The sequence below is a fragment of the Lipophrys pholis genome, assembly GCF_963383615.2.
Source record: "Lipophrys pholis genome assembly, chromosome: 12".
Taxonomy (NCBI): Eukaryota; Metazoa; Chordata; class Actinopteri; order Blenniiformes; family Blenniidae; genus Lipophrys; species Lipophrys pholis.
Window position 1 is genome coordinate 12,998,457 of NC_137641.1, and position 27,737 is coordinate 13,026,193.

The 27,737-nt window shown below is 40.0% G+C and overlaps 1 protein-coding gene across 1 annotated transcript; it reads left to right on the forward strand.

Annotated features, from left to right (window-relative positions):
* Positions 1–10,358: 10,358 nt before the first annotated feature.
* On the forward strand, positions 10,359–20,096 carry LOC308117499 (leucine-rich repeat transmembrane neuronal protein 4; the record flags this gene model as incomplete). Its single annotated transcript, XM_080476412.1, has 2 exons — positions 10,359–10,466; positions 18,529–20,096. The coding sequence occupies exons 1-2, from the start codon at positions 10,463–10,465 to the stop codon at positions 20,094–20,096; spliced, it is 1,572 nt and encodes a 523-aa protein (XP_080332538.1). The 5' UTR covers positions 10,359–10,462.
* Between the last annotated feature and the right edge of the window lie 7,641 nt (positions 20,097–27,737).

Consider the following 27,737-nt stretch of genomic DNA (forward strand, 5'->3'; position numbering starts at 1 on the left):
GTAAATTCTTCCCTCTAGCAAGAGCATTAGCAGCCATCCCTTGTGTCTTTTACGTTTGACCCTGCGTCGTCGTGAAAGAACCTTTCTGTGTACATAAGAAATAAAAAGGTCCCTGAAGAGACATGTACGACAACACTTATTCTAGGTAGTCTTTGAAACTGGTAATGCCAATAAGACATCACATGTTCTCTAAGACATTCAAACTTCACTTGGCTAGTCTGAGTACTTTTGAATGCTATCTCTGAAAGGACTCCTCTCAAATTTACATTATTCTTTGAAAGATTGTGTTAAAAATCTCCTGAGCTTAACTGGAGATTCTCTCCGCTTAGCCATGTTCTACCCATGTGAGCTTATGTCCACAGGGACCCCATGGGCAGGGGACAGATGGCACGGCTCGGCCATGCACAGATGCCCACCTCTTATCTCCCACATCTTTGCCAAGACAAAACACATGAAGCAGGGATGGGATCAAGCAGTTGGGTGAACAAAATCTGGGGGAGAAACACCAAAGTGAGACGCACTGTGTCTAATCAGCACCATTTCACGTGTTTGGTGTTCGCATATGTGGAGTCGCTAGTTTTATAACGATGTTCTCATTGTTCATGTAAATGTTTTTTTTTTTTGTTTAATCACAATGGATTAGTTTTGAGTTTATATATTAAACCGAAGTTGTGTTTAATTTCAATTTGACTCTGTGTATTCCTTTTGCAAATCTAATTTCCTCGTGAAGAGCAATTAAGAATATACCATTTGCTTTATAAAGATCTTTTTGCATTATGTTAAAACATGTACTTGAATTTTCTTCCTTCTGAGCATCCTGCATTATTTCAGTGCTGCCATGATGCATTCGTAAGCTGTTGAGAATTTAATGACGACTGATTCAGCTGTATTATATAATTAGTCATTTGAAGGGATAAAGCATGTTGTTCAGTCTACTGTAATATGGATTCCACCAACTTTTATTGAGACAAATTAAAATGTACAAACTCCCCGAAATAAATCTTGTTTTAATCTTATTTTTGCTTATACACATAGGCCCAACGGGACTAATAGGTTATGACACTCCCCCCCCCTAGCAAAATGAGCAATAAAGTAACAGCTGTACAGCAAACATGCATAAATATAACGTTAGATAAATTGTAAATCTTGAGCTTCATTTCACTCAGCTCTTACTGGACATATGCGATAAACTTTTTGGACCCTGACAGCTGCAGTAAAGCAAAACTGATGGAGGCGGACGGGTTGCTTGTTTGTGATTGTCATGTCAATTTTGTAAACCAAAAAGTGAGACTTTCCCAATGAGTAACTACCCTGACTCCTGGCTGTATGAACATAGCAGTAATAATGAGTTTCTAAACCGCTGCTATTCATCTAAAAGAACCATCCCAGGCAGAGAAGACCTTGTATACACATTTATGATCGGTTTCATTTATCATTAATCCTGCTTCTTCTTTGTCCCTCTTCCTCATGAGAGTTGATGGAAGCTCATCCATTTGTATCTGCAGATCTCTATTCACACCGTTTTAGCATTTTGTTGCATTTGTTTTTGTTGTGACTATGAAGAAATGCACGTCTTCCACCTCACGCTGCCATGTTGTCCATCCTTCTGTGTTTACACTATTCCACACGCCCACTCCGTAGTTTAACAGAGGTATCCATAAAATACAATACAAGGTGACTTTCGTGTATGACAGACATAACAGTTAACAAGGCTGCTCTTTAGTCATCATGATTGCGATACTAAGTGGAAAGTGGAAAAAGTAATTATTTATATTGCTCATAAAAACCAAAATGTTGTGGGATTTAAAAAAAACATTACTTTGTAATGCCTCATTTCAAACACTTCTCATTATAAAATCCTTGTTTGCGAAGTAGATAAATCAAAGATTATATAACAGGGAGATGCAAATCAGCTATCTGGGAAGAAAAATACATCTTAAATTGATTATATTCAGAAACTAGCTTGCATTAAAAACTTTAATTTAACTTTATCATAAAAAAATAAAATAAATCACTAATCTCTATTTAGAAAATAACTACATTGCTGTGAAATGTTTCTTCTACTTAAAATGTTTAATGACATTGTGAACTGTGTTCTCACCTGGAAAGAAACATGCCCAACCACCAGTTCAGTTTCTAAGAAAAATTTCAAGAGTAGTTGTTTTCTCCTCCTTTTTTTTGTGTAGATCAATACAACAAAATATTAAAAAAAAGGCCCTTTTCCCTGCTTGTTTAACATGCCTCGAGCATTTCACATGGGCTGGTATCGTGTACAACCAAGCCCAAACACCTCAGCCCCAACCTGCGCTGCAGTGTGTGAAACACGGCACTCCAGATTGGAAGCCAGCTGGGGGTAAAGGTTAATGGAAACGACCTGTAAAACCGAGATTTACTACCGCCACATCTGCTGCGTCAACCTTGGCATTGTAACATTCCTCGTGCCAAAAACTGCATTTTGAGACACGGAGAACGAGGAAAGTAAGGCCAGAGAAGGAAGTTATATTTTCACATGGCTCCACGTTCGCAATATAAGCTGTCCCTGGATATTTGTGCGATGATTCACATTCATAGGTGAACCCGAGAAACTCAATGTCAGGTTGAAAATTGCCTTGAGGCAGGTTAAAATGATTCTGCCAGGCTTAAGATCAGAGGAAATGGAAAAAAGAAAAGAACATAAGAGCGAACAAGTCCCAGTCTAATGTGAACACGGGAAGGACAGAGGGAGGGTGTCTCTCAACCTGGAGAAAGCCTGAAAATATCTCCAATTGTCAGAATCACTTAGACAGTACACATGCATAGGTGACGGCCATGCGATTACCTATAGGCTTTTCATCCAACCGTCCAGAGTCCATCTCTGTCTCTGTCTTGGATTCATGTTCTATGAATCTATGTTTGGTAAGGTGGCTCCATCAATCTTCCAGTCTGTATGACGGAAAACGTTTCTTTTCTTTTAATGTTTATCACAGCAATGATTTGTCAGTTGATGTAGGCAGGACAGATGAAGGCTCCTAGAGTCATTTCTTCTCGACTCTCAGCAGATCTACTTACCGGGACACCGACTGCTGTCAGGCATTGAACATTACCTCTATTTTCAGTCACTGACTCAAGCATTCTGACATTTATGAGACGTATAATGAAGCAATCTTCTGTTAAACATAACAATGCATACAGTATGCAGTCAAGCGCAAAGGCTGGTACACCATCAAGACAGCACTCTTTTCCTCTTTTACATAGTCTAACAAGTCCCTCCAAGATCCTGCAAAATAGTGGCAACATATTTAAGAGAACTGCAGACTAACTTGGAGCGTGTTTCCTTCATTTCTGAACAACAAACAAAGAAAAAAGTGCACTACAAGATGGCATATTTTGAATCTACTTACTCCTCAGGTTATTGTTTGGCAGACATTGTTTGCAGTTATATTTGTTGGCAGAACAACAAGTTGCTCTGTGATGCAGGAATGGTTACTTCTCTCGTCGTCCTCTTGTATGATCTACAATAGGATTTAGAATTCTCCTCCTACCGCAAAAAGGTCTTAACAGCTAGACTTCCCGGATCTTAAAGAGGTGTCACTCCAATATCAATCCAGTGGATTACTTTGTTGTAAAAGTGCCTAGAAGAAAACTGGCAGGTCGAACTTTCAGCTGTCTTTTGGAACAAGCTCAGAGTTGAAGTTAGTGAGGCTAACCCAGCCTGTGCGTTTAAGACCTGGCTGGGGCTTGTTTGATATAACATCCATACCATGTGTTCATTGAAGTTTTTACTCGCTTTTCCTCATCTGAGATTTTACTCCGAGAGTGGAATCCAAAGTTCATTATACACCCATTCAGACCCAGCATGTGAATAAGCTTGTTTGTTGTCCTCTATTCTTTTGTCCTTCTTGTACCTCAGAAAGTAATCTCCTCTGAATGAAGGCTGTTGCCTGGTTATTAGAAGGTTGTTTTTTTTCTGTTTGTTTTTTGAATGGGTTTTTCTAAGGATTTGTGTCCCATGAGCTCGTTATGTTGTATTTGTTGCTATATACATAAAACTGAAATGAATTGATCCTGGTGGGTCTATAGGTTTTCCTCCTCTAAAACAGCTTAAACATAAAAACATAATAAAATCAACATTCCACTCCATATTGAAGCTTGACAATGAGACACGTATGACAGTCAGTGTGTAGGAACACCAACATGTAATGTTATGCCATCCAGGACTAAAGTCCCATATGCAAGATGATGTTTTCAAGTGAAAACATCCGTTGGCGTTGAGCCACAGAAAACACAACTTTTTAATGGCTCCCAAGGTGGAACTTTTCGAAAATGCTCGGACGCCGTCTCTCTGGGAATAGGTGGAAACACAACGCTATTGAAACGCCATTTACTGTGCGCTTGTGTGAGTAGACGGACAAGAGCCACAAAAGCAGTCTCCAGAGTGGGACGTCTCCCAGTCCATATTCTCCTGCGACCTGGTAGTTTTATAGATGCGAGTTACCCATAATAACTTTGCGGTCTGCCCATGTGAATGTTTGTGTACTCACCATTGTTACTGTTTATAAGGTACTGTTCTGAAGTACTGAGGCTGCTGAAATGAAGTTCAGGGAAACATGATGAAGTAACAGTGCACAAAATAAAACAAAAAATACTGATTGAACCACAAAGAGCAGGGAATATTATTTATCTCCTTAAAATAATGAAAGATTGTACACATCTAGCATTTAAAGTCAGAGGTTCCCTATAATGTTGAAGTGTACAGGGTGATAATCTGAAGAATGACTGTAGTCATGGGCTTAAAAGGAAAGTTTGTGTTTGGCATTGAAAAAGATTTCCAAATCACAAAAAGAAAATTGCTCTTTCCATTGTGAGATGAACTATGAGCAAGAAGGTAGATTTATTCAACCTCAACAAAGAACCTTTGACTCAAGAGAGGTCTAGAAAAATGAAAAAAATATTGTGTCATCCTCAGATTGTCATGTTTGTTCTCAAAGCTGAAAGAAATTAAACACACAGTCACTCTTCTGCGCTGCTTAGGATTGCCAAGTCAAATTGAATTTTGATCCATTTTTTTTTTCCAGGGTGGGCATAAAAACAAAATTAATGCCGCTATAACCTTGAATTGGAAAATGCATTAGCAGAAATGCATTTTAATATTCAAATTTGACATTTCAAATTGAATTTTGGTAACTATTTTCTTTTTGAAAAATATATCTTAAATGTGATTTTCTTTTTAATTTAAGTGAACTCAAAGAACAAGCAGTCTTGAAGAAGAAAATGAAAATGCAGTTTGTGCGACTGATCAGTAATTTTATTCATGAGTCATAAAATACAGGTTTAATCTGAAAATGAAAAGGCATTTGTGTTAATACATACAAATATGTTCAAGTTGATTTTTGATCTATATTTGCTCCCATAGAAGTATGGTTATGCAAATGTTTAGTCATTATCATTTACTTATTGGTTTTCATGGTACATTTCATACTATGTATAATTTAATGCACGCATTTTAAAACTAATAATAAATGGAATATATATAAAATGTCCTGGTTTGCTTTCCACGGGGAATGAGCTACAAATTGGAACTTTCAAAACGAATGCTTTCTCCTGAGGCAACACGAAAAGCAATGCGTTTGAAATCACCAAAGTCTTCAACATTCTAACCTGAAGTAATATTTTACATGTGAATGTTGCTGGGCAACAGACACACTTGCAGCCAGAGAGTAGTGCTTACTATTACCTTTAAAACTATACTTTGCTCCAGGAGGACACAATGACTCATGCCAGTGAACAGCTGCACTCAGGTGTGTATTGTCAAAACAAAGACAAGCAATTTTAAATGAGAAGAGAGTAAAATAGTTTTTTTTTTGTCCACAGCTGCAGGCTTTTTCTTTTTCTTTTTTTCCCCCTTGCAAGTGTTGAATACTACCAACCCATTTAAGTCAACAAGCGATTCATTGGCAGAGTAAAAAGGTGAAGGTAAACTATATACTTCTGTTGCTTGAGAGGGGAAATCAGTGCTGTAGCCTGTGGGTTGGCACTGTCTGTATCTCCATAACTTCACAGGGTATTAATTGTTTCAGCGCCGTCAGCAGAATGGCCCCTGCTTGTTGAACTGGATCCAGAAGTAAAGTCATCAGCCAAATTGCATGGGCGCAGATACAGAGGCAGAGCCTCAGTGCAAGATACTGAATTTTAAGATGCTGCTGGGGAAATGTCTGGCTCCATACAGAGGTGCCGTGACACCAAATAACCAACATCCAGCAGATGACATGGGAGCACAGTAAATACTCAGGAAGTATCATATCTTGACAGTTTTCTAATTACCAGCAGAGGATGACGCTTAAAAAAAAAAAAATAAAAAAAATAAAAATGAACAAAGTTGTCAAGGGTGCAAGTCCCATTGACATTTTTATAACAGACATTCTCACTAGCAGTGATTTACAACATTTCTTAAGTGTCTGTGGCATCAAGTGAAGGGGAGTGTTTGAAGAAAGGTGTATAAAAGTAGGTTAGGCGCATGCACGCATGCATGCACACACACACACACACACACACTTACACAAAATGTTGTGAGAGGAACTTTAATTTCTTGTTGATTTACATTAAACTAAGCCAGAAGACTTTGTTTAAGAGGTAACCCTTTCTATATTTCTAACTGTAATCATATTTTGAACATACATGAAGGCGACACTCTATATTTGTGATTGCATCACCAAATACGGGTCCTCATAACAATGATGATAAGATGTACCCACTCACACGTATAGCGTAACCTTTCATACCCACCATCATTGATATAAAATATGCTTCCTGTGCTCTCACCCAAAACTTAACTCTCATAAGGTCGTATCACCAACGCTGCCTTGTGTCTTCCTCGCTTTTTGTCTCCATAAGGCAGTGGAGTCTCCATAATGTCCATAATGTGAGTGTCCAATTTCATAATTTCAAATCCACTGAAAACCTCAAAGTGAATTCCAACAGACTAAAGATTTTACAATTTTGATTCGATTCAGTACAATTTCACTTCAATTAGGGCTTCCTGTCCTCCTGGGTAAATCTCCACAGGATTGGCACACCTGGATTTGGGCAGCATTCTTCTTGGCATATCCTCCCAAGCTCCATGACATTGGATGGGAGGTGTCTGAACTGGCATTATCTCTCCGCAGATGTTCCATGTCTGGGCTTTGGCTGGGCCACTTAAGGACAGTCAGCGACGTGTCCTGAAACCACTCCAGCATTGTCTCTGCCGCATGCCTCAGGTTATTATATGTTGAGAGGTCAACCATTGCCTAAGTCTGAGGCTGTGTGCCTTCTAAAGCAGTTTTTTTTTTCTTTTAAGAACTGTAGGGTGTCTGGAGGCATTCATCATTCTTTGCAACTCTGATGAGTCTCCTTGTTTTGCTACTGAGAAGCACCTCTGGCATGATGCTGCCACCACCATGCTTCACAGTGGAGATATTATTAATCAAGTGACAAACAGAGCCTGGTGGATGACAAATATAATGATTGTATTTCTGCCTAACGAGTCACATTTTTGTCATCACTCCAGAAAAATATTAATCTGCATTGTTTTATCATCCTTTATATGCAGTTGTATTAAAAGCCACATGGGCAGTCAGCATGCCTCTGCTTTTCTGCTCCATCATAAATTACTGATGAAGTTTTGGATAGGCTAGCGCATCTTTGCGAAACAGACACTGAGACACATCCCTGACTGTGCTCTGGATTCCTTAACCAATCGGCCAACCCCATTTTATTTTTCAATTTCCAAAATGTAGACTTGGGGACCATCAAAATAATGGTTATACACTCTGTAGTGCAGATATACATTTAAAATGACAATCTGAAATAAGTTTCTTAGACTTCTCCCTTCTGAACTGATGGTTCATGTGTCTCTGAATGAGGGGTTGCCAACAAAAGGCCTGTGGGCCACAACTGACCACAACTGACCCACAAGAGTCTCCAATCCAGCCCAACAAACTACCAAGCAAATTATAAAAATGTCAAAGAAAAATGTTTTTTTTTTTTAAAAAACAAATTGCCTCAGAACGGTGGACAGAGCACAACAGATATCTGTCATGGCAGCATCCTCGATGGCTATGTCCTTGCAATCGAATGAGCAGCCGAGCCATGCTATCAGTGTGAGTTTGTAAAAACATCCATAATAGAACAGGTTTGAAGAATTTTTGGCACATTTCACTGTATTTAGAACTAGAAAGTATCACTAATATTGATTTTATGTTGAGATTGCAGTAATTTTCTCTTGCAATTGTTTGGTTTTGTGAATATATAGACATTTTTATCACGTATACGCTGAAAGAAAAACTTTAAAGTTCAAATTTAACCTGTCACTCAAGATGAAATTAGACTGTATGTGGCCCCTGGACTAAAATGTGCTTGATACTGCTCTAAACCACGTTCATTTAATTCAGTCTGCCACGTATGCATCAAGCTGCAATTTGCAATTTAGACCTCTCGCTCTCTCCCTCTCTCTCTCTCTCTCTCTCTCTCTCTCTCTCTCGCTCTCTCTCTCTCTCTCTCTCTCTCTATATTATTATGTTATTGTAGCAGCCACATTATCATTATTATTTAAGTTTATGAACAGGGGTGGGAGTTAATAAGCTTGTCTTCTTCCCACTCCTTTTCGAGCTAGAGTGTTGATATTATTTTTTCTTTTATTGTATTTTTTTCTGGCTTTTATGCCTGTGTTGTGTAGCTCGAAATAAATTTGGAAATGAAAATGAATGAATATATATATATATATATATTTATATATTTATATATATATATATATATATATTTATATATATATATGGTTTTTTAGGGGGGGGGGGGTTGACCTTCAGAGCTTTCGTTCTTACTTTTTCTTGTTCTGGATCTCACCTATGGATTATTTGTGGAGAAATGGTAGAGGAAATCTCAATCTCATAAATTGAAAATGAACTCAGCAACCCCATTGTATGTACTCGATGGATTGCCTTCTAACTCTAGATGTCACTCACTGGCTATACCTCAAAAAGGGGGCCATGTGGATTAGTAACCCAGTGCAGATGCCATACACATTAAAAATTCAGCTGCCTATTTCTTCCTTAAATACACCCGAGCTTGAGGAGTGTAGCTGGGGTGAAGCAGAGGGAGGCCACTGTGGATTTAAATACCCTTGCAATTCCAATACAAGTTCTGTGCGGAATGTAAAGTAGGAATCTGTTTATTACTTATGGTTTGTCAAGACATGTTAACACAGTAACAGGAGTTCAGAAACACTTTATAGATTAAGAGAGCCTGATCTCAGCCACGCAGGCTTGGAAATTCAGCACCATGGACAGCGCTCTGCAGCTCAAACTGAGGCTGGAGCTGTAAATGTTTCACCTTTGCTTTCGTAGTTGATCAGTGCGTTTGCATCTTGTTAACTTCTTTACCACAGACTATATCAACTGCTGCGATATGTAAATATAATCATCATGATTCAGGCACATATACATAAATACAACATACATTTATTTTAGTCATGTTTTCACGCGTACTTGATACTTTATTATGACATGTTAGTAATATAATTACTTCTTTTTTTTTTACTGTCAAGCTTCAGCCCGCTTTTTGTGTGCCAGCAATACATTTAACTCGTGATGCAACAACAACCCTCGTACGAGCTCCTGAATGGTAGTCTCGCCAGAAGAGGGCATTCCGATTCTGTCTGACAAAGTTGCTTTGACAAGCAGACGTGATTAACAACAGCATCGTGCTGTGTTTCGGAGCAAGAAACAGCTAGATCGAAAGCAAAACCGGAGCAAAAAAAAAAAGGTGTATATTTGGGATATTCAACTATCGGGTGACACTCGTTGACAGCCTGTCGCGGAGACATGGGGATAACCTATCGTCACTTTCCTCTGTGCGCCATGCGCGGATCGGACTGAGCATCCTTTAGGAAAGAGACGCAGAGGTTTACCAGGAATCTAAGGGCTGCACGGCTTCTCGGGAAAATTGACGCTTTCTCTGTGTTTTTGCATCACGCCAGACGATCTGTGCGGATCTTTCTTTCACTGGATTTTCGCCGACGGTCTCCGCGCCTATAAGAGTGACATGACTTACTTGGATGTGGCTTCGTTATTGTCTGCGCGTACTGCGGTACTCTTTTTGGCTGTTACTTGAGAAAAAAAAGAAGAGAGAACCATCATCAGCTGTGAAGATATGAAGGAGTTCTGAACCCGGATATATAACCCTCTCTTCATAAAAAAAAAAAAAAAAAAAAAAAAAAAATCGTCCCGTTTCAGTTGCACGGTTATAGATGCAGAACTGAACCGGATTGCACACCCAGGTCCGGGAAAGTAAGGGGCAGGTGCGCTTTGGAGTCAGCGGCGGCTGCGCGGAGAGACCGGGCTGGTGGATTAGGACGATACCTGTCTGTGGAGAGCGCGTCATGCGGACTCGGGTGTCGCGCACTAGAAGGCATTAAAACCTGTAGGCTGGAGCAAACGCATAAGCCGATATGGGTAAGTTTTGTTCATGTTCTCACGCTTTTCATGTTGCAAAAAAATATATTTGAATCTGTTCTTCTAAATACACAGTAGAATATATATTTTTGTTTAGTTCGGATTTATCTAGTCTCATTTCGAAATGCGCAGTTCGAAGCATCTAATCATCCATATGATGCCCTTTTATTAAGTGGCTACTAGAAGCTTGTGGAATGTGTCTGAAAATAAAAAATATGTGCCTGTAAGACGCAGAACTGCAATGTGCTTTTCCTCCTCGTTTCCTTGGTGTGTGTGTGTGTGTGTGTGTGTGTGTGTGTGTGTGTGTGTGCCATATAGGAAACGAATGAGATTTATTTCTGCATCTTCCGAGATTCGATTAAAGATTTGCTCTAGAAAAGAAAAAAAAATCACGAGCGAGAGGAACACGAGCCACAGTGAGGAGTATCCATTGCATTTTTCTTCTCCACTAGTTAGAGTGGCTGGCTCATTGACATGGACCGGAATGCTAATCGCAGCAAATGTTGGAAGGCAGTCAACTTTATAAAACGTGGCCCTGCATAAAGCATTGGATAAAAAGTGGAAGCCGTAAGCACGATGTCGATTGTCCGGTTGCAGCTCAGAGCAAAACATTCTCTTAAAACTCTTCTGGGCACAAGATTTTTATCTATTTTTTTGTGGCTCATGACAGTTCATTTCTATTGAAGAAGGCGCATCTGCTTTTACGAGGGGCTCCAGAAATCGAGCATGAAACTGCTCGTACGCGTGAATACTGTGTGTGCGAGTGTGTGTCTTCCCCAGTAACGCGTGCTCATATTTCCCTGCGTGCACGAGCTTTTCTCATCTCACTTCTAATTAGAATTTACCATTTCCCCCCCTCCCGTCCCGCTTCCTGTACGCGTGCGCAGTTACGCACACCCTCCGCTGCCGCCTCCTCATGCCACCTATTTCACTTTGTCTTCCACTCTTAGTATTTCACTCATCCCTCTTTAGTGTAGTTGTATGCCCCTCTAAACATGCCGTGCCTCCGCTCCACCTCATCCGTTCCCTCTGCTTCAGGTATCATTGTCTTAGTTGGCCTAATCTTCTCAGCCATCCTTAACCAGGATACAGATGGCCAAGTTCAGTGGTGGTGCTGTGCCATTAATTGTGAAACCACATGATGTATCGACCCACAGTGGGTTACTGCACCACATCGATAGAAGGTACGGCTGCACACAAAAGCCTTACAGTTACAGGCTGCAGGGTGCAGAGGCATTTGGGTGTTTCGTTCAGTAATTTAATAACCGGATACCTGCATATTAGACAGGATCCACACATGAACAAACAGCCCAAAACCTCAACTCCTCAACCACGTAGCAATATGCATCTGCCCACAATTATTTGACGATTACATGGAGCCGTAGTCGCAGTTATCTACCAGTGAAGCTAACTGTGCCACTCTTCATTAACAGCATGCAATGCACTTATGTTTCACGGACCATATCATTAGATATCTGCTTTTTCGGAAATAGAATCATGTAGCTGGGAGAGTAAAAAGAGGATTTGTGCTGTCTTCAGAAAAAGGAGGGTTAGCATAGTGAGTTTCCTTTTTTCTATGGCTTTGCTTGGCAGTTCAGAGGAGCAAAGTATCGGCAACAGATGACTTTGTTCTGGCCCTGCAGCAACCAACCAGCGGTGTTCTGGAAATGTCAGGTGAAGCAGGTTAACAGACAGGATCAACAGGCCCGTTGGGGCAATATCTCAGTTTTGTATATTTTCTTTTTCATTGTACATTTGACTCTTTTGGATAAACGATAAAACATTAGAGGTGCTGTCGATCTAGCATCCATCATCTGCTGTTTACTTATTCTGTTCACAACAGATATGAGCAAGTAGGAGTTCTCACACAACAGTATGACAAAGGGCTTGTCAAACTGTTCTAAACATTTTATTTTAGAATTGACAAGGCAGGTGTGGAGTTGGACCACATGGAGTTTAGTTTGATGGGTTCTGCTGATGGGCTTCAAGCATCTTTTGTGTACGTACACGGAAAAAGAAAATGTTGGTGACCATGGTAAAAGTGGCAGTCGAGTATATGAGTCTCACAACCTTAAGTATCACTACTAGATGGTAAAACCTTATAATGAGCCCATCATTTACCAAATACAGGAAACATTTCAAGTGGCCTGGACTGTGAGCTTGCGCTCCAAAAATATTCTCATCCGAAGAAAGACTGATCTGGGATGGTTCCAGATTTTCTGCACTCTTTTCCCATCATAGATTTGTTGATTCATTTTGATCAACATGTTTTGTTTGTTTTTTGTGTGTGTGTGGTTTTTTTTTTTGGGGGGGGGGGGGGGGGTAAATTTAAACCATTACAGGCTAATATTGTAGAAAATAAAAACAAAGCACACCGTTTGAAAACCTCAGCAGACCATCACATAGTCGAAAACACATTTCTCTTACCAATATTTAGCTTGGGTATCATGAACAAGAAAAGCCAATCTCTTGAGTACCTCTTCTTGACTTGCACATTTATTGCATAGGTTGTCACCATCTCTTTGCAACCACAGTAAAATGTCATCTATATTTGGTAAAATGCAGCATTTTTATTGTCTCCATGAGTGCTTAAGTGTGTTCGGAGCGCAGCTTAGATATGGCCACAGACACACTCCACTGCGGAACAGTAAAGGGTGAGGGCTCATTACTTATTCTCCATCCACCTTCATGCAACTGTTGCCACCAAGGGAAATCAGGACTCAGACAAGGGGTAAAAACAAAACAGTCCCCGTCTACCCTGCTCCATCTTTCTCCTGCTATCGCTCTCTCATGCATGCATATATGTATGTGTGTTTGTTTTGGTGCACAATATTCACGACAGCGCTCCCCAAAGTGCTTTTCTACCTAATCAGTGTAACAAATACAAGACAGACATACCAGGACACAATGTTTTCCAGCCACCATTGAAATGGGCCTACCTTGGCAGGCCTTGCGATCATCTCAAAGATAATTGGAGACTAATAGGATGGCTTTGGTTTATTTGGGGGACGTCCTTCCTTTTGTGTTCGGCTGCTGTCCAGCCTCGGTGTGCAGTCGAGACTTGGGGCTGTAGCAGTTTTGTCAACGACAGGCAGCAAATAGCAATGAGCCACTTGTGTGCACTCAAAGTGCGCCAGTTAGCGAGTCCATTTGCCAAGTTATTAAGCTACATTTGGTTTTATTTTAGGTCAGCAGTAAAGTGCACTTACTCTCTCTATGTGTTAGGGTTGAGAGGCAGGAATAGCCATCTTCTGGTGCCGAGGACAGCAGGGTCTTCTGCTACATAACTAAACATTGCTCACATACTTTTGGGGAAAAAAAGTTCAACTTTTCTGTCAGCATCAGCTTTGGAAAGACACCTGCATAGAGTGACAGTGTTTCATATTATCTTCCCAGAAATATTCATCATAAGCAAGCACAAGCTGAAGAAACTCCAATGAGAGGAACACATGTAAATCAACGGGAATGTATAAATGGGGCCAAGGAAAAGGTTTTGACCACATACATAAAAATAGACTTCACATTATGAAAACATCCTGATGACTGCAGGGTTCAAGGGCGTGCACAACTAGCATATTCTCAGCATGATGGAAAAGCAGGGAGAAATTTGTGCATCTCATCAGATACAAAGAAAAAGAAAATAACAGTGATAGTGAGAGGTACATCGGGTGAGAAGTAATAGAGAGACAAACCCTGTGAGTGACACCTCAGAGGGTATCTCATGCTCCTTTGTGAATAAGATTAAAAGAGTAGTGGGGAAAGAGATGGCTTACAGAGGCATTAGCGCATGGAGCACTCATTAAACCACATACAGTGTCAGGAATGGGAGCGAGGTGACTTGTGAGGCAGCTTCAATCTGTGAGAGATGGCGGAGTCACTTCTAATAATACAAGCCTATTATGCACATGGGGAATAAAAAGCAATAGGGGGTTGTTTCTACTGCCTCCCGGGATACGAGTCAGAGACGAAATTTAGAAAACATGCATTCATGTTTAACAGCCCACACGATTTGTTCCCCAGTCAAAAGGGCTGTCTATTAAAATGGCTTTGAATGCTCTCGGAACATTACACATGGGCATTCTTCTGCATCAGTATTCCTGTGTTGTTTGTACCTCTTCTTTTTTTTTTTTTTTTTTTGCCTTACTTATAGTAGGACTTTGAGGCATGGCATTGTTAGCAAATTAGCTTAAGTTGCATTCAGATCCCGAAACACAAACAGCAAATTGGCACTTTCAAGTCTCACTCTCGTGATCATGATCTCTCCCTCTTCTCATCATAAATGCACAAGTTTCACAATTGTTGGATTCAAGATGCAGAAACATGATTGATGTATCTGTCGGTATAATCAATAGCCAGCGCAAATTATCTGCACAGTTTGATGGTTCTCTCCATCTGCAAGAAATGATGAAAGCCTCCTTTGAAAACAAACTGTAAGTGTGTCGTTCTCCATCACGCTCTTAGACACCGACAAATACACATACAATACCCATATGGGATAAGCAGATGCTTGGCAAAGAGCGAAATGGCTCTGCTGGATACCATATGTTGTATGATGCCTCTCAGCCAGTCCATGGGAAGCACTTATTTGTGACAAATTCTGTGAAGATTACAAAAATACAGTAATATTAAAACTGCACCAGCAGTGTACCCAAGATTCTACCGATTCCATGTTTTTGTGCTGAAGTTAATCATCAGCGTAACACACACGTACACATGACACATTCATTATAATGAGCTGGTGGAGTCGACTCTAGTGACTTCGCTGCCAACACATAATACATTTTTAAGCTAATTAATGCATGGACTACTTCTATTCAGGAAAATTAATCTCATCGCAATGATGGCGATAAAGTCCATACTCGATGATATTGCCTTGAGAAACAAGCATAAGAAGTGGATCCCCTCATGGTACCTCCTCAAGGGGAAATCAATGTATCTTAATGACAGATCATTAGTGGCTCCGTAAAGGGGAACGATTTTAATGGAAACAACTCTGTCTCATCTCAGAACGAGGAGTGATATCCCATAAAGGTACTGGCCACTTTTACTCACTTCGAAGATGATACTTGAATCACAGCATCTTCTCTGCCTCAAATTAAGATCCAGGTTTCCAAAGACACGCTTGGCATTCATATGGTTGTTTTATGCATCAAAGATAAGTTGTATGTTTCCATAGGGTTTCCCAGTATTTGTTTATTTTCTTCTTTTGGGAAGACTGAAGTGATGATTCACACCACTTCTGTATGGCTTTAGTTTGGTTTAACATGAAATGGCTGGAGTCTACATTGAAACGCCTCCAGGACTGTATACACAACCATCAGCTCTTGTGAATGTTAATTTGTTCGGTGCAGGCTTCCCTTCATGACCTATCTGCTTCAGCAATTGGCATGGTGATGCTTGTTGAAGTGCTGAATATAAATACAGATAAATATATGCAGTGAATTAGAACTTTCTTTGCTTGACATTTATCATCACTTAGTATTCACTGTATCGGTCATAATAAATGCTCTGCATTTTTCCAGAAAGCCTTAACAGAAGTCACATTAGTAACAATTAAACACATTAATGCAGTGTTTCGCCACATGGAATGACATCATTATGGTATTACGTTTGTTGGGTATGGATGGATCAACAAAATGATGTACCCTAACCCGGGAGACTGCAGTGATCTACCGCTGAATTAACATGTCAAATGTGTCAAATAGCAAGATAGCAAGGTCATTCAGCTGAAACTAACTCATGCAATTTTAGCGCTAAAGCTAAGTTGGTGCACAATTCAGTGGTAAACATTGAGATGAAGACCTGCTAACACAACTGAGGAATATTTATAGAAGCATGATTCTTTATGCTTATTTTAAAATTTGGACACTTACATCTTTTTTAAAAAACACATACAACATAAAAATGTGGGATGATTGTGCTATCCAGCGACTATAACGCCAGGAAAACATCAGCATTGCTATAAATTACTATCACAACCTAACCATCGATGAGTGGTGTAAGATTAATTTAATAGATGTATGTTTTTAAACACGGTTTCTGAAGTTGTCATTTGCTAACATTGCCAAAACCTATATTATCCAGCAGGCCTTGTATTTGTTTTCCATTTATTTAGATGTCAGTTTCAGATTTATGTTGATTGGGGATGATACTAGTGCATCAACAGAAGAATTGGAGGTGTGCATACTGAGATGATTATATGCTTATTGCAGTTGAAAAGTGTGGTTTTCTCATTTTCTGTAACCTTTCTATAAGCGTATAACAGTCAGTCAACCATTTTTATCCACAACATTTATCCTCATCATTACTCTACAGCAGTGTTCCAAATAAACATGATTTTAATGAATGAATCACTGAGAAGCTCCAAAGAATTTTCATAATGACTGAATAATTTTACATTGGTTTGCTGAATCTGAGAGATATTTAAAAACCTCAATGGTTCATCAAGGCTAGGATGAGACAAAACCACTGAGATTATAAAACATAAACCATGAGCTCGGCTATTTATTAAATACATGGCTGAATATAATCTTGCTAAAGTTAAAGTATTTTTTTCCTTCTCCTTTTGGATATTCAATGTGTGAATCAGCACACGTGTGATATATATATATATATATATATATATATATATACACACACATATATACAGTGTTGCCACAGTTACCTTGAAAAATAATCCGATTACTGATTACTAGCTGAGTTACTTTACCGATAACTTGTTTTTGAAAGTAACTAAGTTAGATTACAACTTACATTTTTAGTTAATTTCAGCAGCTGCCGACAACACCCCCCCATCGTCTCAACATGAAAATGAAAAAACTCTACTGATCACTGCCTGGCCTCCTGCACCATGTTTATACATATTTTAATCTTTGACCTTTATTCTTTGTTGTATTTATATCTGACTCACGGTTTTATTATCAGATTTTTACTATTACTGGTATTTATTTACCCCATGATGTAGTTTTTGTCTGTTGTTGCATTATTTATCTATTCATTTATTTGCGCTGCCTGCTCTTAGCTGCCATTTAATTGCCTCCCACAGACAAATGAAGTCTTTCATTGATCGATTGATTGATTGAAAAAAGGGGGACTTCCTGCCACTATATCGTTTTACTCAGGAAAATTACAAAATAGTGTATCATCTCTGCAGTTGTTGTGTTGTTGCAATGACAAGGTTTATTGATAATGTCTGTTAGTTCCGATGCTTTTGTGTCGTTGTTTATATATATTATATACCTTTGCAGATTTGTTTGTCAGTTGTCAGATGTGATGGGAAAGCTGTACTGTAAAGCACATGTACCTCAGATATTATGTAATGTGATAAAAAACAATTATATCTATATATACACTGTATACACACACACACACACACACACACACACACACACACACACACACACACACTCGTGTATATATAGGAAGAATGACTGGCGAATGACAGAGCTTTGGAACTTGTAAATGAAATGGATGAATCACAACACTGCTGTGACAGTTCAGTGGAAGGAGGAACCGAAAAATGTAGAATGTCAGCTTCACGTACAGCTGATGGGAGCTTGACTGTATTGTGGAGGAAAGGAGGCAACGACACTGTAATCTGTGTAAAATGTATCCATCAATATGAGTAAAAAACTTGAAGGCTGCTCAAACAGATCTGCAAAGACAGATGACGACACCTTTCAAAAGCTGCTTGAGGTAAATTGAAATAAAACAGAAGTGGTTATCTGGTCATTGATTCAGAATTTGCAATTGTTTGTGTTACATTAGGATATAACAGTGGTTCATCTTGAACTCTAAGTTTCTCCCAATGCTTTACTAGTGCTTTACTTGGCAGCCATCACCCTTGGTGTATTATTGTGTACTGACTGTGTGAGCAAATGAATGAATCTGACTAAAGTGGTGAAATAAGGATCTGAGTAAAGTCTGTTTATCATTCATTTAAAAAAACAAAACAGCAGTATTATAAAATTGAAGACACACACACACACACAAAACAGATAAACAAACATGAATTTATTTGGAATCCACTCATTGCTTTCTCTCCCTCTTCTTCTCACTACAGGCTCTGCTCTGCGCCGTCGCTGGCTAGTGGTCCAACTCCTCATGCAGGTGTGGCTAGCGGCAAATCCATCCCTGAGTGAGCGCCCGTGCCCTAAGAGTTGTCGTTGCGATGGGAAGATTGTCTACTGTGAGTCAAGCGCCTTTCGTGATGTCCCCAAAAACCTCTCTGGAGGCTGCGAGGGTCTCTCTTTACGCTACAACAGCCTTGCCAGCCTTCGTGCCGGGCAGTTTGTTGGCCTCAACCACCTCATCTGGCTCTACCTGGATCACAATTACATCGCCTCTGTGGATGGGATGGCCTTCCAGGGCATCCGCAGACTTAAAGAGCTGATCCTAAGTTCCAACAAGATCACGTCGCTCCACAACACCACATTCCACCCTGTCCCTAATTTGCGTAATCTTGACCTATCATACAACAAACTGCAAGCCCTGCAGCCTGGACAGTTCCAGGGCTTACGGAAGCTTCTCAGTCTCCACATACGCTCAAACTCTTTAAAAATTGTCCCCATGCGTCTGTTTCAAGATTGCAGAAATCTTGAGTTCCTCGATCTGGGATATAACCGCTTGCGCAGCATCACTCGGAACGCATTCTCAGGCCTTGTCAAACTCACTGAGCTGCATTTGGAGCATAACCAGTTCTCAAAGATTAATTTCTCCCACTTTCCTCGTCTCTACAATCTGCGGGCTCTTTATCTGCAGTGGAATCGCATTCGCTCAATGAGTCAGGGGCTGACCTGGACCTGGGCCTCCATCCAAAAGCTGGATTTGTCAGGGAATGATCTAACAGAGGTAGACGCTGTAGTGTACCAATGCTTACCCAACCTGCAGACCCTCAACTTGGACTCCAACAAACTGACCAATGTTTCACAAGAGGTGGTTGATGCCTGGATCTCTTTGACTATGATTAGCTTAGCTGGGAATGTATGGGACTGTGGCCCTGCCATCTGTCCTCTGGTGGCCTGGCTGAGAAACTTTAGAGGGGCGAAAGAAACCACCATGATCTGCGCCTCTCCCAAAAAAGCCCAGGGTGAGAAGGTGATGGATGCTGTCGACGCTTTTGGTGTTTGTCAATCAAACCCAGTCACAACGCTCACAGTGAGTATTCCCCCAAACCCATCTAGTGTCCCAGTGCAGAAGGAGCGTCGCCCAGCCATTCTGGCTTCCCCAACTGTTTCTGGAAAGAGGGGTGAGGAGTCTCTTCGGGGTCCAACATCATCAGCAGTCACTCCGCCTGTGGCACTTCCCCCGGGGCAAGACGTGGAACCCGTGTCTTTCCATAAGATCGTCGCTGGAAGTGTGGCCCTTTTTCTATCTGTTGCAATGATCTTGTTGGTGATCTATGTATCTTGGAAGCGCTACCCGAGCAGCGTCAAGCAGCTGCAGGAGCATTCAGCGGCAGCACGCAAACGTCGCAAGAAAGCTAGAGAGACGGAGCGCACCCTGAGCTCTCCCCTGCAGGAGTACTATGTGGACTACAAGCCCACCAATTCTGAGGCCATGGATGTGCTTGTCAATGGGACCGGACCATGCACCTATACCATCTCAGGCTCCCGAGAATGCGAGGTATGACCCACACCACCGCCACTCGTCCTAAACAAAACTCTGTCCACAGCGAGGCAACCAGAGGTAATTACTGAATACTGAATTCCTTCCAAAGCACCTTAGGGAGATACTGTCAATAGATCACAATAGAGCACTGCAGCTTTGGCTTTAATATTACTTTGTGTATGACAAGGTATCTTTTGTTTTCACGTGGGCGTTTGCATATTGGCATAAAGCCTTATCTCTGATCAGATGCAAATGTTTGCCTTACTGCAAAATCATAACAAACTACAGACAAATGAGACTGATTAGATATCCTATTTCACATAATGGTGAGATTAATCTACACTGTTTCCCAAAAAATAATTTGTGTTTGTTTAGGTAGTTATTTTGGCATTAATTGTCAGCTTGCATATCACACACTTTATGTTTGCTCTATAGCTGTTGAGTTTTGATGAGCACCACTGTGTTGGGAGAATAGCTGACTGGTCGTGTGAAGATTCACTTTTGGACACAGGGTGTGAATACTAATAGAGACTTGTGTCACTGAGAAGAGCTTCCCCTGAGCTGATGAATTCCCACCTTTTTTTTTTTACATTGCTATGACTCAAGATAGTTGCTGGGAAATGTTATCTCACAAAGCCCCAACGTCCCTTCTTTTTCTCGCCTTTCATTTCTTTTTTAATACCGAGTTGCAGAAGGTACTCACTTCATTGTTCACTTCAATAATTGATTTGTCATGCAAAAATCAAAATGCATACTATCACTGCCCACTCACACTTAAGCTCAGAGAAAGACCGTAAAAATACAGTCTTGTGTGGCATACACACACCAACACATATACTCATCGTAGAGAGAGGCCGTCTTTGATTGTCCTGGAAAGAAAGGAAATCCTTTGAAACATTTTGTACACTGGCAAGTGAATTCTTCCAAACAGTATTACAGACAACAATATGGAAATACCACTTGTGCCCTCGTGCTTTTAGCTGCTACACTCATGTGCTCTTGAAATACTGTACCATCGCTGGGTAAACATTTGCTTTTACTGCATAGCGTTCCCAGGTTGTTTTTTTTAAGACACATTGAAACAAACTGGCTTCCTTGTCCATGTATGTAGTCGTTATTACTGGAAAACAAGCACGGTTGGAACATGAACAGCAATGGCCATGTAACTTTAAGTCCCAAACTATAGCTTCAGAAGAATAAAGCATACATGGTTCACACTTTATATTTTCACCAAGCCAGCTATTTTGTTCTTGCACTCTTTTTTTGAGTAAGATTTTCTATAGAATGTGTTTCTGGCAGGTTTTATTTTGAGGAATGAATGCGAATGCAGAGGCTTCAGCAACAAGGAGGTGGGCTCCATCATCCACATTCTCTTCTATTTTTGGTATTGACCGCCTGCTTTTCATGAAGGCAGGTCACTCAGTGATATGTAACACTTGGAGTTAGCTCTGGCTGGTTTGATTGTGAAAAGCGAGCATAAATCATAGGTGCCATTTTGTTATTGGTTGCCATTCCTCTGTCACATATATGGTAAATAATAAATGGGCTTCACTTTTATGTTTTATTGTGTGAGCAGTCCCAAAGTGCTTTACATTGTATATAGGTTTTGATTGGCTCCTCTCAGCATGCAGTTGTGTTTAATGTTGAAAGTTTTTTTTTTTTTTTTATCTAATACTTGCTTATCAATTACGTTTTTGGAGGGATAAACATGCTGAGTTGTATTTTATTTTATAAAATGGCAGGTGACCTTTCGTCGATATTGAACTTATTTTAGCACTTTTTTTGTGTGCTGTTAACGCAGCCTGCCATGCTGTGAGCAATGAGAGCTTCCGTCGAAGACAAGGGCATGAGCTCAGTATGATATCACTTTTAAACAGCAGTTCATCTACCGATTGTGGGGGCTGATTATATTAAAGGGAATAAAGATACAGAAACAAAAAAAAAAGCCTCACATTGCAAAAATTGACATAGTGTTGTTTTGCACTTGGTAAGCCTTAATAGGTGTTCGTGTTCTCCATTCTGTACCCCGTAATTTAAATGACTGGCTTGTTAATTTTCAAAATACACCGTTGGAAACAAGCTGCTTACTGGTATGAAAACGGTGTAATGATACTTGCCAGGAGAGATTAACTTTGAAAATAGAGATTGTGTCTTCAATATTGACCTTTCACTGGTCAGTTTAATTTACATGCCTGGATTCATTTGCAAAAATGGAGCAGGCTTCATTAACCAGTTCTTTAAAGCAAAATTCATTCAAGATACAGCCAAAATCACATGGTTGTCTTTAGGGTTTTACACTAATCCTACGCCTGCCTTTGGGGTTTTACACTTATCTTCCACCCACCTGTTTTGTGGACCTTTATATTGGCAATTTAAATCACAGTACATAAAACCATATGCTACCAGTATTTGTTTGAGAATTGTTAATTTCAGCAGCAGCAATATGAGGCAAACAATGGAAAACTATTGCACAGGGGATCATGGGGAATTAAGAGCCTTGAGAAGGAGGCAATACTGTCACACTAGGTGAAAGCAAACAGACACATTCATTGGTTGTATTCCAATATGTCACATCACAGGAGGATAAAATGGCTGAATTTTTATTTTCAACACTCGCCCCCCCCCCCCCCCCCCCCCCCCTCCGCACAATCTCTGTCTGTTGGTACAGTATGCCTATTATCAGACTGGGTAGGCCCCATAAGAGATACTATCTATGATAGGTTGCCTTCCACCCACACTCCAAGGAAGCCCACGCAATGTACCTCATAAGCTTTCCTTTCAGTGGAAACTGGAGGCTGGCCTGCCATTTTCTATTGAAATCACTGCATCTGTCATTAGCCTTTTCATCTTGACTCAACTGAACTTGACAATTCAGCTGAGTCTTTGTTCCTGAAAGCAGGAATTAACGCATACCAAGAGGGGCAAGAGGAAAATCAACATCACAGAGTCAGCAAAGTGTAACAACCTGGAAACATTTGTGATTCGACGTATGAACACATGAAGTGACATTTCTGAGATGGACATGGAGAATACGTAGAAAGCAAACATTGTATTTTGTTGGAATTCATGACAAAAGAGCAAAAAAAAAAAACAAAGTTAAAATTTTTTTGGGATACAACAGAGAGGCAGGTGCTGCTGTATTTCAAAACATTATGAAATTAATTAAAATATGCCTCGCCTCCCTATAGAACCTTCTCATTAACCTCATCATTACCAAGTCAAGTGTTCAAGTTCAGTCTTCCTCGTGTGTGTGTGTGTGTGTGTGTGTGTGTGTGTGTGTGTGTGTGTGTGTGTGTGTGTGTGTGTGTGTGTGTGTGTGTTGAATACAAGAACATTCCTCTTCAGGTTAGGTGTGTGAGGAGGAGCACAACTGGCACTACTAGTTTTTTGTTAAATGTTATTTTCAGACGGTTCCTTTTTACTTGTTTATGCCATCAGCTAATTACTGGAATACTCCTGTTTTCTCATGACATGAGCTGTAGGCTTGAGCCAAACTAAACTGTGTCAGCATATAGAGAGAAAGTAAGTGTCTGGCCAGTGAGCTGCCATTTTCTGTAACATTGGTAGTTTTGTTACCTCAAGCCTGATTTTATTCTGTAAAGATCCTCAACTTTGCTTTCATTTTTTAGGGCGATATCCTTGAAAAAGCCTCCTCTCCCGTGTCTCATCCTCTCCTCTGTCTCATCTTAAAACACTCTTGACGGGAGACAGGAACTATCAGTCAACAGTACACAAAGTCCCAAGTTCATCACAGACTGCGCTCCAATCTTGTTTTTACATTTCGTTGCTTTTGCATGAACATAAATCACTCGGCAGATCGCGGCAGCACCTGCTGCTCTCTGCCCAGCTTCTTCTCCTCGGGCTTAAGGACACAACAGCTCATGTCTCATCGTCCCTCCGGAGCGGAAATAGCTTATTTCACTTATTTTTTCCGCTCCCACCATTTCTTTCATTTGGAAGCTGCACCATGTCTATAGAATAAGTGCAGACCTCTTCACATGATTGTCCTTTATCATCTCCCAGGTCCACTTGACATGAAGGGAAGTTCGGCAGCCTGAACAATTGCCAAATGGCACAATCCTTATTTTGCTTTGTCACTTGGGCGATCCTGTGGAGAGGATCATAAGCCGACCTGTCATTTCTTTGTGATCTCTCATTTCTTTGTGATCTCCTCCATCCTCAATGAGCACTTCTGACGTGCACATTGGACTTCACTGCATCTCCGGTCTGATGTCATCTTTTCATTTATCACAGCATCATTTTGAGCCCCTTCTGATTTATTTTGTAGCTCATCCTGTAACCTGGACACTCTCCAAGCTTACATATCCACGTGTCTCTTGGTCCCATCATGATTAATGCAGACTTTGGGTGCTCGGCAAACTCAACTGCTTCACTTTATACCCTCCTTTTAAGGTTCTGCCTGCAGGACTGCTGTTACATGCCCTTTTGATTTTACCTCCTTAATCCTTCTCTTGTCACTGCTGCTAACCTTTTCCAAACCACAATCATCCACTTACTATAATGTCACACTTCATATTGCTGTCTTTTAATTAATTGACAGAACTTCTATTTTATTTTTGAAACAAGTGCTTATCGAATGCTACTAAAACACACACAGACAATTACGTGACACTTATTTGTAAATGTCACTTAAAATAAGGTTTTCAAGTCTACCAGAGCAGCATCTTTCCTTGCCGTTGTATTTTAAGTCAAGTCACAAAGAGCCAAATGTATGATTAATGACAACCTCCAGGGTGTTAACGACTTACCAACTGGAGTGTAAAATTCAATTGTAGCTTTAAAACCAAATTGTTTTACTCTGCTTGTAGTTGTGGTCTACATATTCGATTAAGAAACAAAGTTGCAGCTAGAAAGATGCACAATTTTTGCGTTTCGTTGTCAGAAATTATTTTGTATCGACACGTTTCTGTGTAAACGGACTTTGTTTCCAAAACAGCACTAACAGAAACACTGAGTGCTGTTGTTTGTTTTTCTAATGAGACCACACACACACATGAACGCAGAGAACAATACGCTATAAATATTACTGATGGTGAGTACAGATGTTTGTAACGGCAGATGACGAAGTTGGATTGCTATTACGGGTGACTCCCAAATATAAAACTACTAAGTCCTTGGGGAATATGGAATTGCAGTCATGACACTCTGGAATCTGCCATTTTTGTTATTGTTCATCTATTCGTGCATGTGCAGGAGAACTATTTGCCACAGCCATGGTGGAGAGGCACAGTGGCAGTATTTCAGGAAAGTTAGAGGTTGGAGGTTTTGAAGAAGTTTGTGTTTGTCCCCATTTCCTCAGAGATGTAGTCAGAGCATTTTGAGAGCACCTTGGGAGCTGTTTTCAAAAAGTGTGTTTTCATCGTCTCCAAGAAGCGTTGTTGTGTAAACACCAACAATGTTCACCTTCGCTTGAAAACGTTGTGTCAACGGGGCCTGAGTCTCCATCTGTGTGTTTATCCAGTAAGTGCTTCTACAATTTCACAATACCTTCATTACCTTGAACTATTTGATTCATCACCTATTTTTGTTATACTGGTCACAGTTATTTGTAGCTTTATATTCCATCCCCTAAAGCAAAATCTATTAAAAAAAAAAAGAAGCAAACATTTGGTTATGAAATTTGACCATCTCTCTTCTCCTACTGGCTTTATTGTATTATGCTATCCAAAGAATTCTCCTGCCAGAATAAAAAGGCAGTCTTGATTGATTTCTTTGGCTCGAATGGCTTTTAATAGTGTAATTTTGGAGTTTGTCATGGGTTTGTTTTTTCCTTAAATGTTTTGGATTTTGCACACTATGTGTGATGGTTCCAGAGGGATTTTAAAGATCAAAGATTTTTTGTAAGAGGTCACAGTTCTGAACCTTTATTCTAAGAGAAAAACTATATGCACATATTTAGTGGTAGTGAAATTTGTATCAGATGGCTTCCATCTCTCCCTGCTTCACTGTCCCATTTTCCTGAGTCCAAGGTCACGGTGTCAGATTGTTAATTGCTTAGAAAAAAATCAACACAAACACTGGGAGGCCAGCCAAGGGCAAGTGAGCTATCTGTAATTCAGTGGGGAGGCTGAACTTCTCGATGCTAGTGTCTTCAGTCGACAATTAGCCAAGTGGGAGACTTCAAACATGCACAGCGCACGAGAGAACATCTCTCTCATCCGCTAATCCTGTCTGTTTCACACTCTGGTTCCATGCTGCTGCTTTCTGCACTGCTGTTTGATCCATGCTTAATGAGGGTGTTAGATCACCAATATAGCAATTACATTACCTGCCAAAGAAGCTTGACTCGTTTCTTTTCCTCCCAGTTTTTCCACGAAGCAACCCAACTGCATCATTAATGCTAAGCTTCCTGATACACTGTGTCTGTTACCCTTCCCCCCCACCACCACTTTTTTGCCCACGTTCATCTCACAATCTCTCACAATTTGATTCTGATGTACCTGCTTTGTACCGACTTGCTTGGCAATTATTGTTGTTTTCTACCCACTGGTTTCTTTGCTTTCAAAGCCATTTTTCAAAGCTGTGCTCAGTTGTTTTACAGAGGTCTCTTGCCTGTTTTACCACCTTGTACTTGGCTTCACTATCTACTAAATAAATGCTGCTGCTCCATACAGCAACTTCTATTGAACCCTTTGTATGGATGAGGAAAGTCAAATGACACATTGTAAGTGCTTTAAAGAGGACAAAGGAGAACAAGAACGGCCCCTGATTTGTTCTCATAAAACAAGGCTCACATTACGGGGATGAACAAAAGCCGGGTGGGGAGTATCACATTAGAGCAGGATCCCAGAGTTGCCAATGGTCAGTGTTTCACCGTCTGCTCATTTTGGCCATGCCATTTACTTATCAGCAATTAAAACACGTTTCTGAAGCTCTCGGAGAGTATTTATCCTGCAGTGATCCCATATTGCAACTTTTATTTATGTCATAAGCAATTTCTCCTATTAATATATGTATATCATTAAACTACAGTCTTCACTCATCATTTTCACAGTTGCTCACATCAAACTTTCCTTTAACAACCTTTTCACTCTTCTTATAAATGATTCATTAGTTGCAATTTAATAAACATGTAGAAATTCTGTCAATGGCCAAGCTTTTTGTTCACCATATATTGACAATGTTACATTGCGCTTGGCTGTATTTTACTTACATTTAATTATAATAACAACAACACTAATAGTAATAATACGTTTAGTTTTTATTTATAGCATGTTGAAGGTCATATAATAAGTATGAGAAATAATAAGTCCATGAACCACCAATCTTTAGCTTTTTTGCGGGGAGGCATATGTGGGATTAAGCTGTATTATTGGAGTTCTAAAATCACACTATTTGTAAAAAAAAAAAAGAAAAAAAGAAAAGGAAAAGATCAATTAAAAATAAAATTCAAGACAAATACACTATTTAAAATGTAACTTTATTTTATACTTGGGCCAAGAAACAGATTGTGGGAACATATTAAATTGACAGTTGAATTATGACTCAGTATAGATCCCCACTTGTTTAAGTCTGGATAAGATATACAAATTACTTGGAATAGAAAAACCAAGTCTAATATCTTCTCATATTTACATACTCAGTGTTTTTGTTGTAAACTGTACGATTGCTATAAGGAATAAAAAGAAGGCTATAAATCAC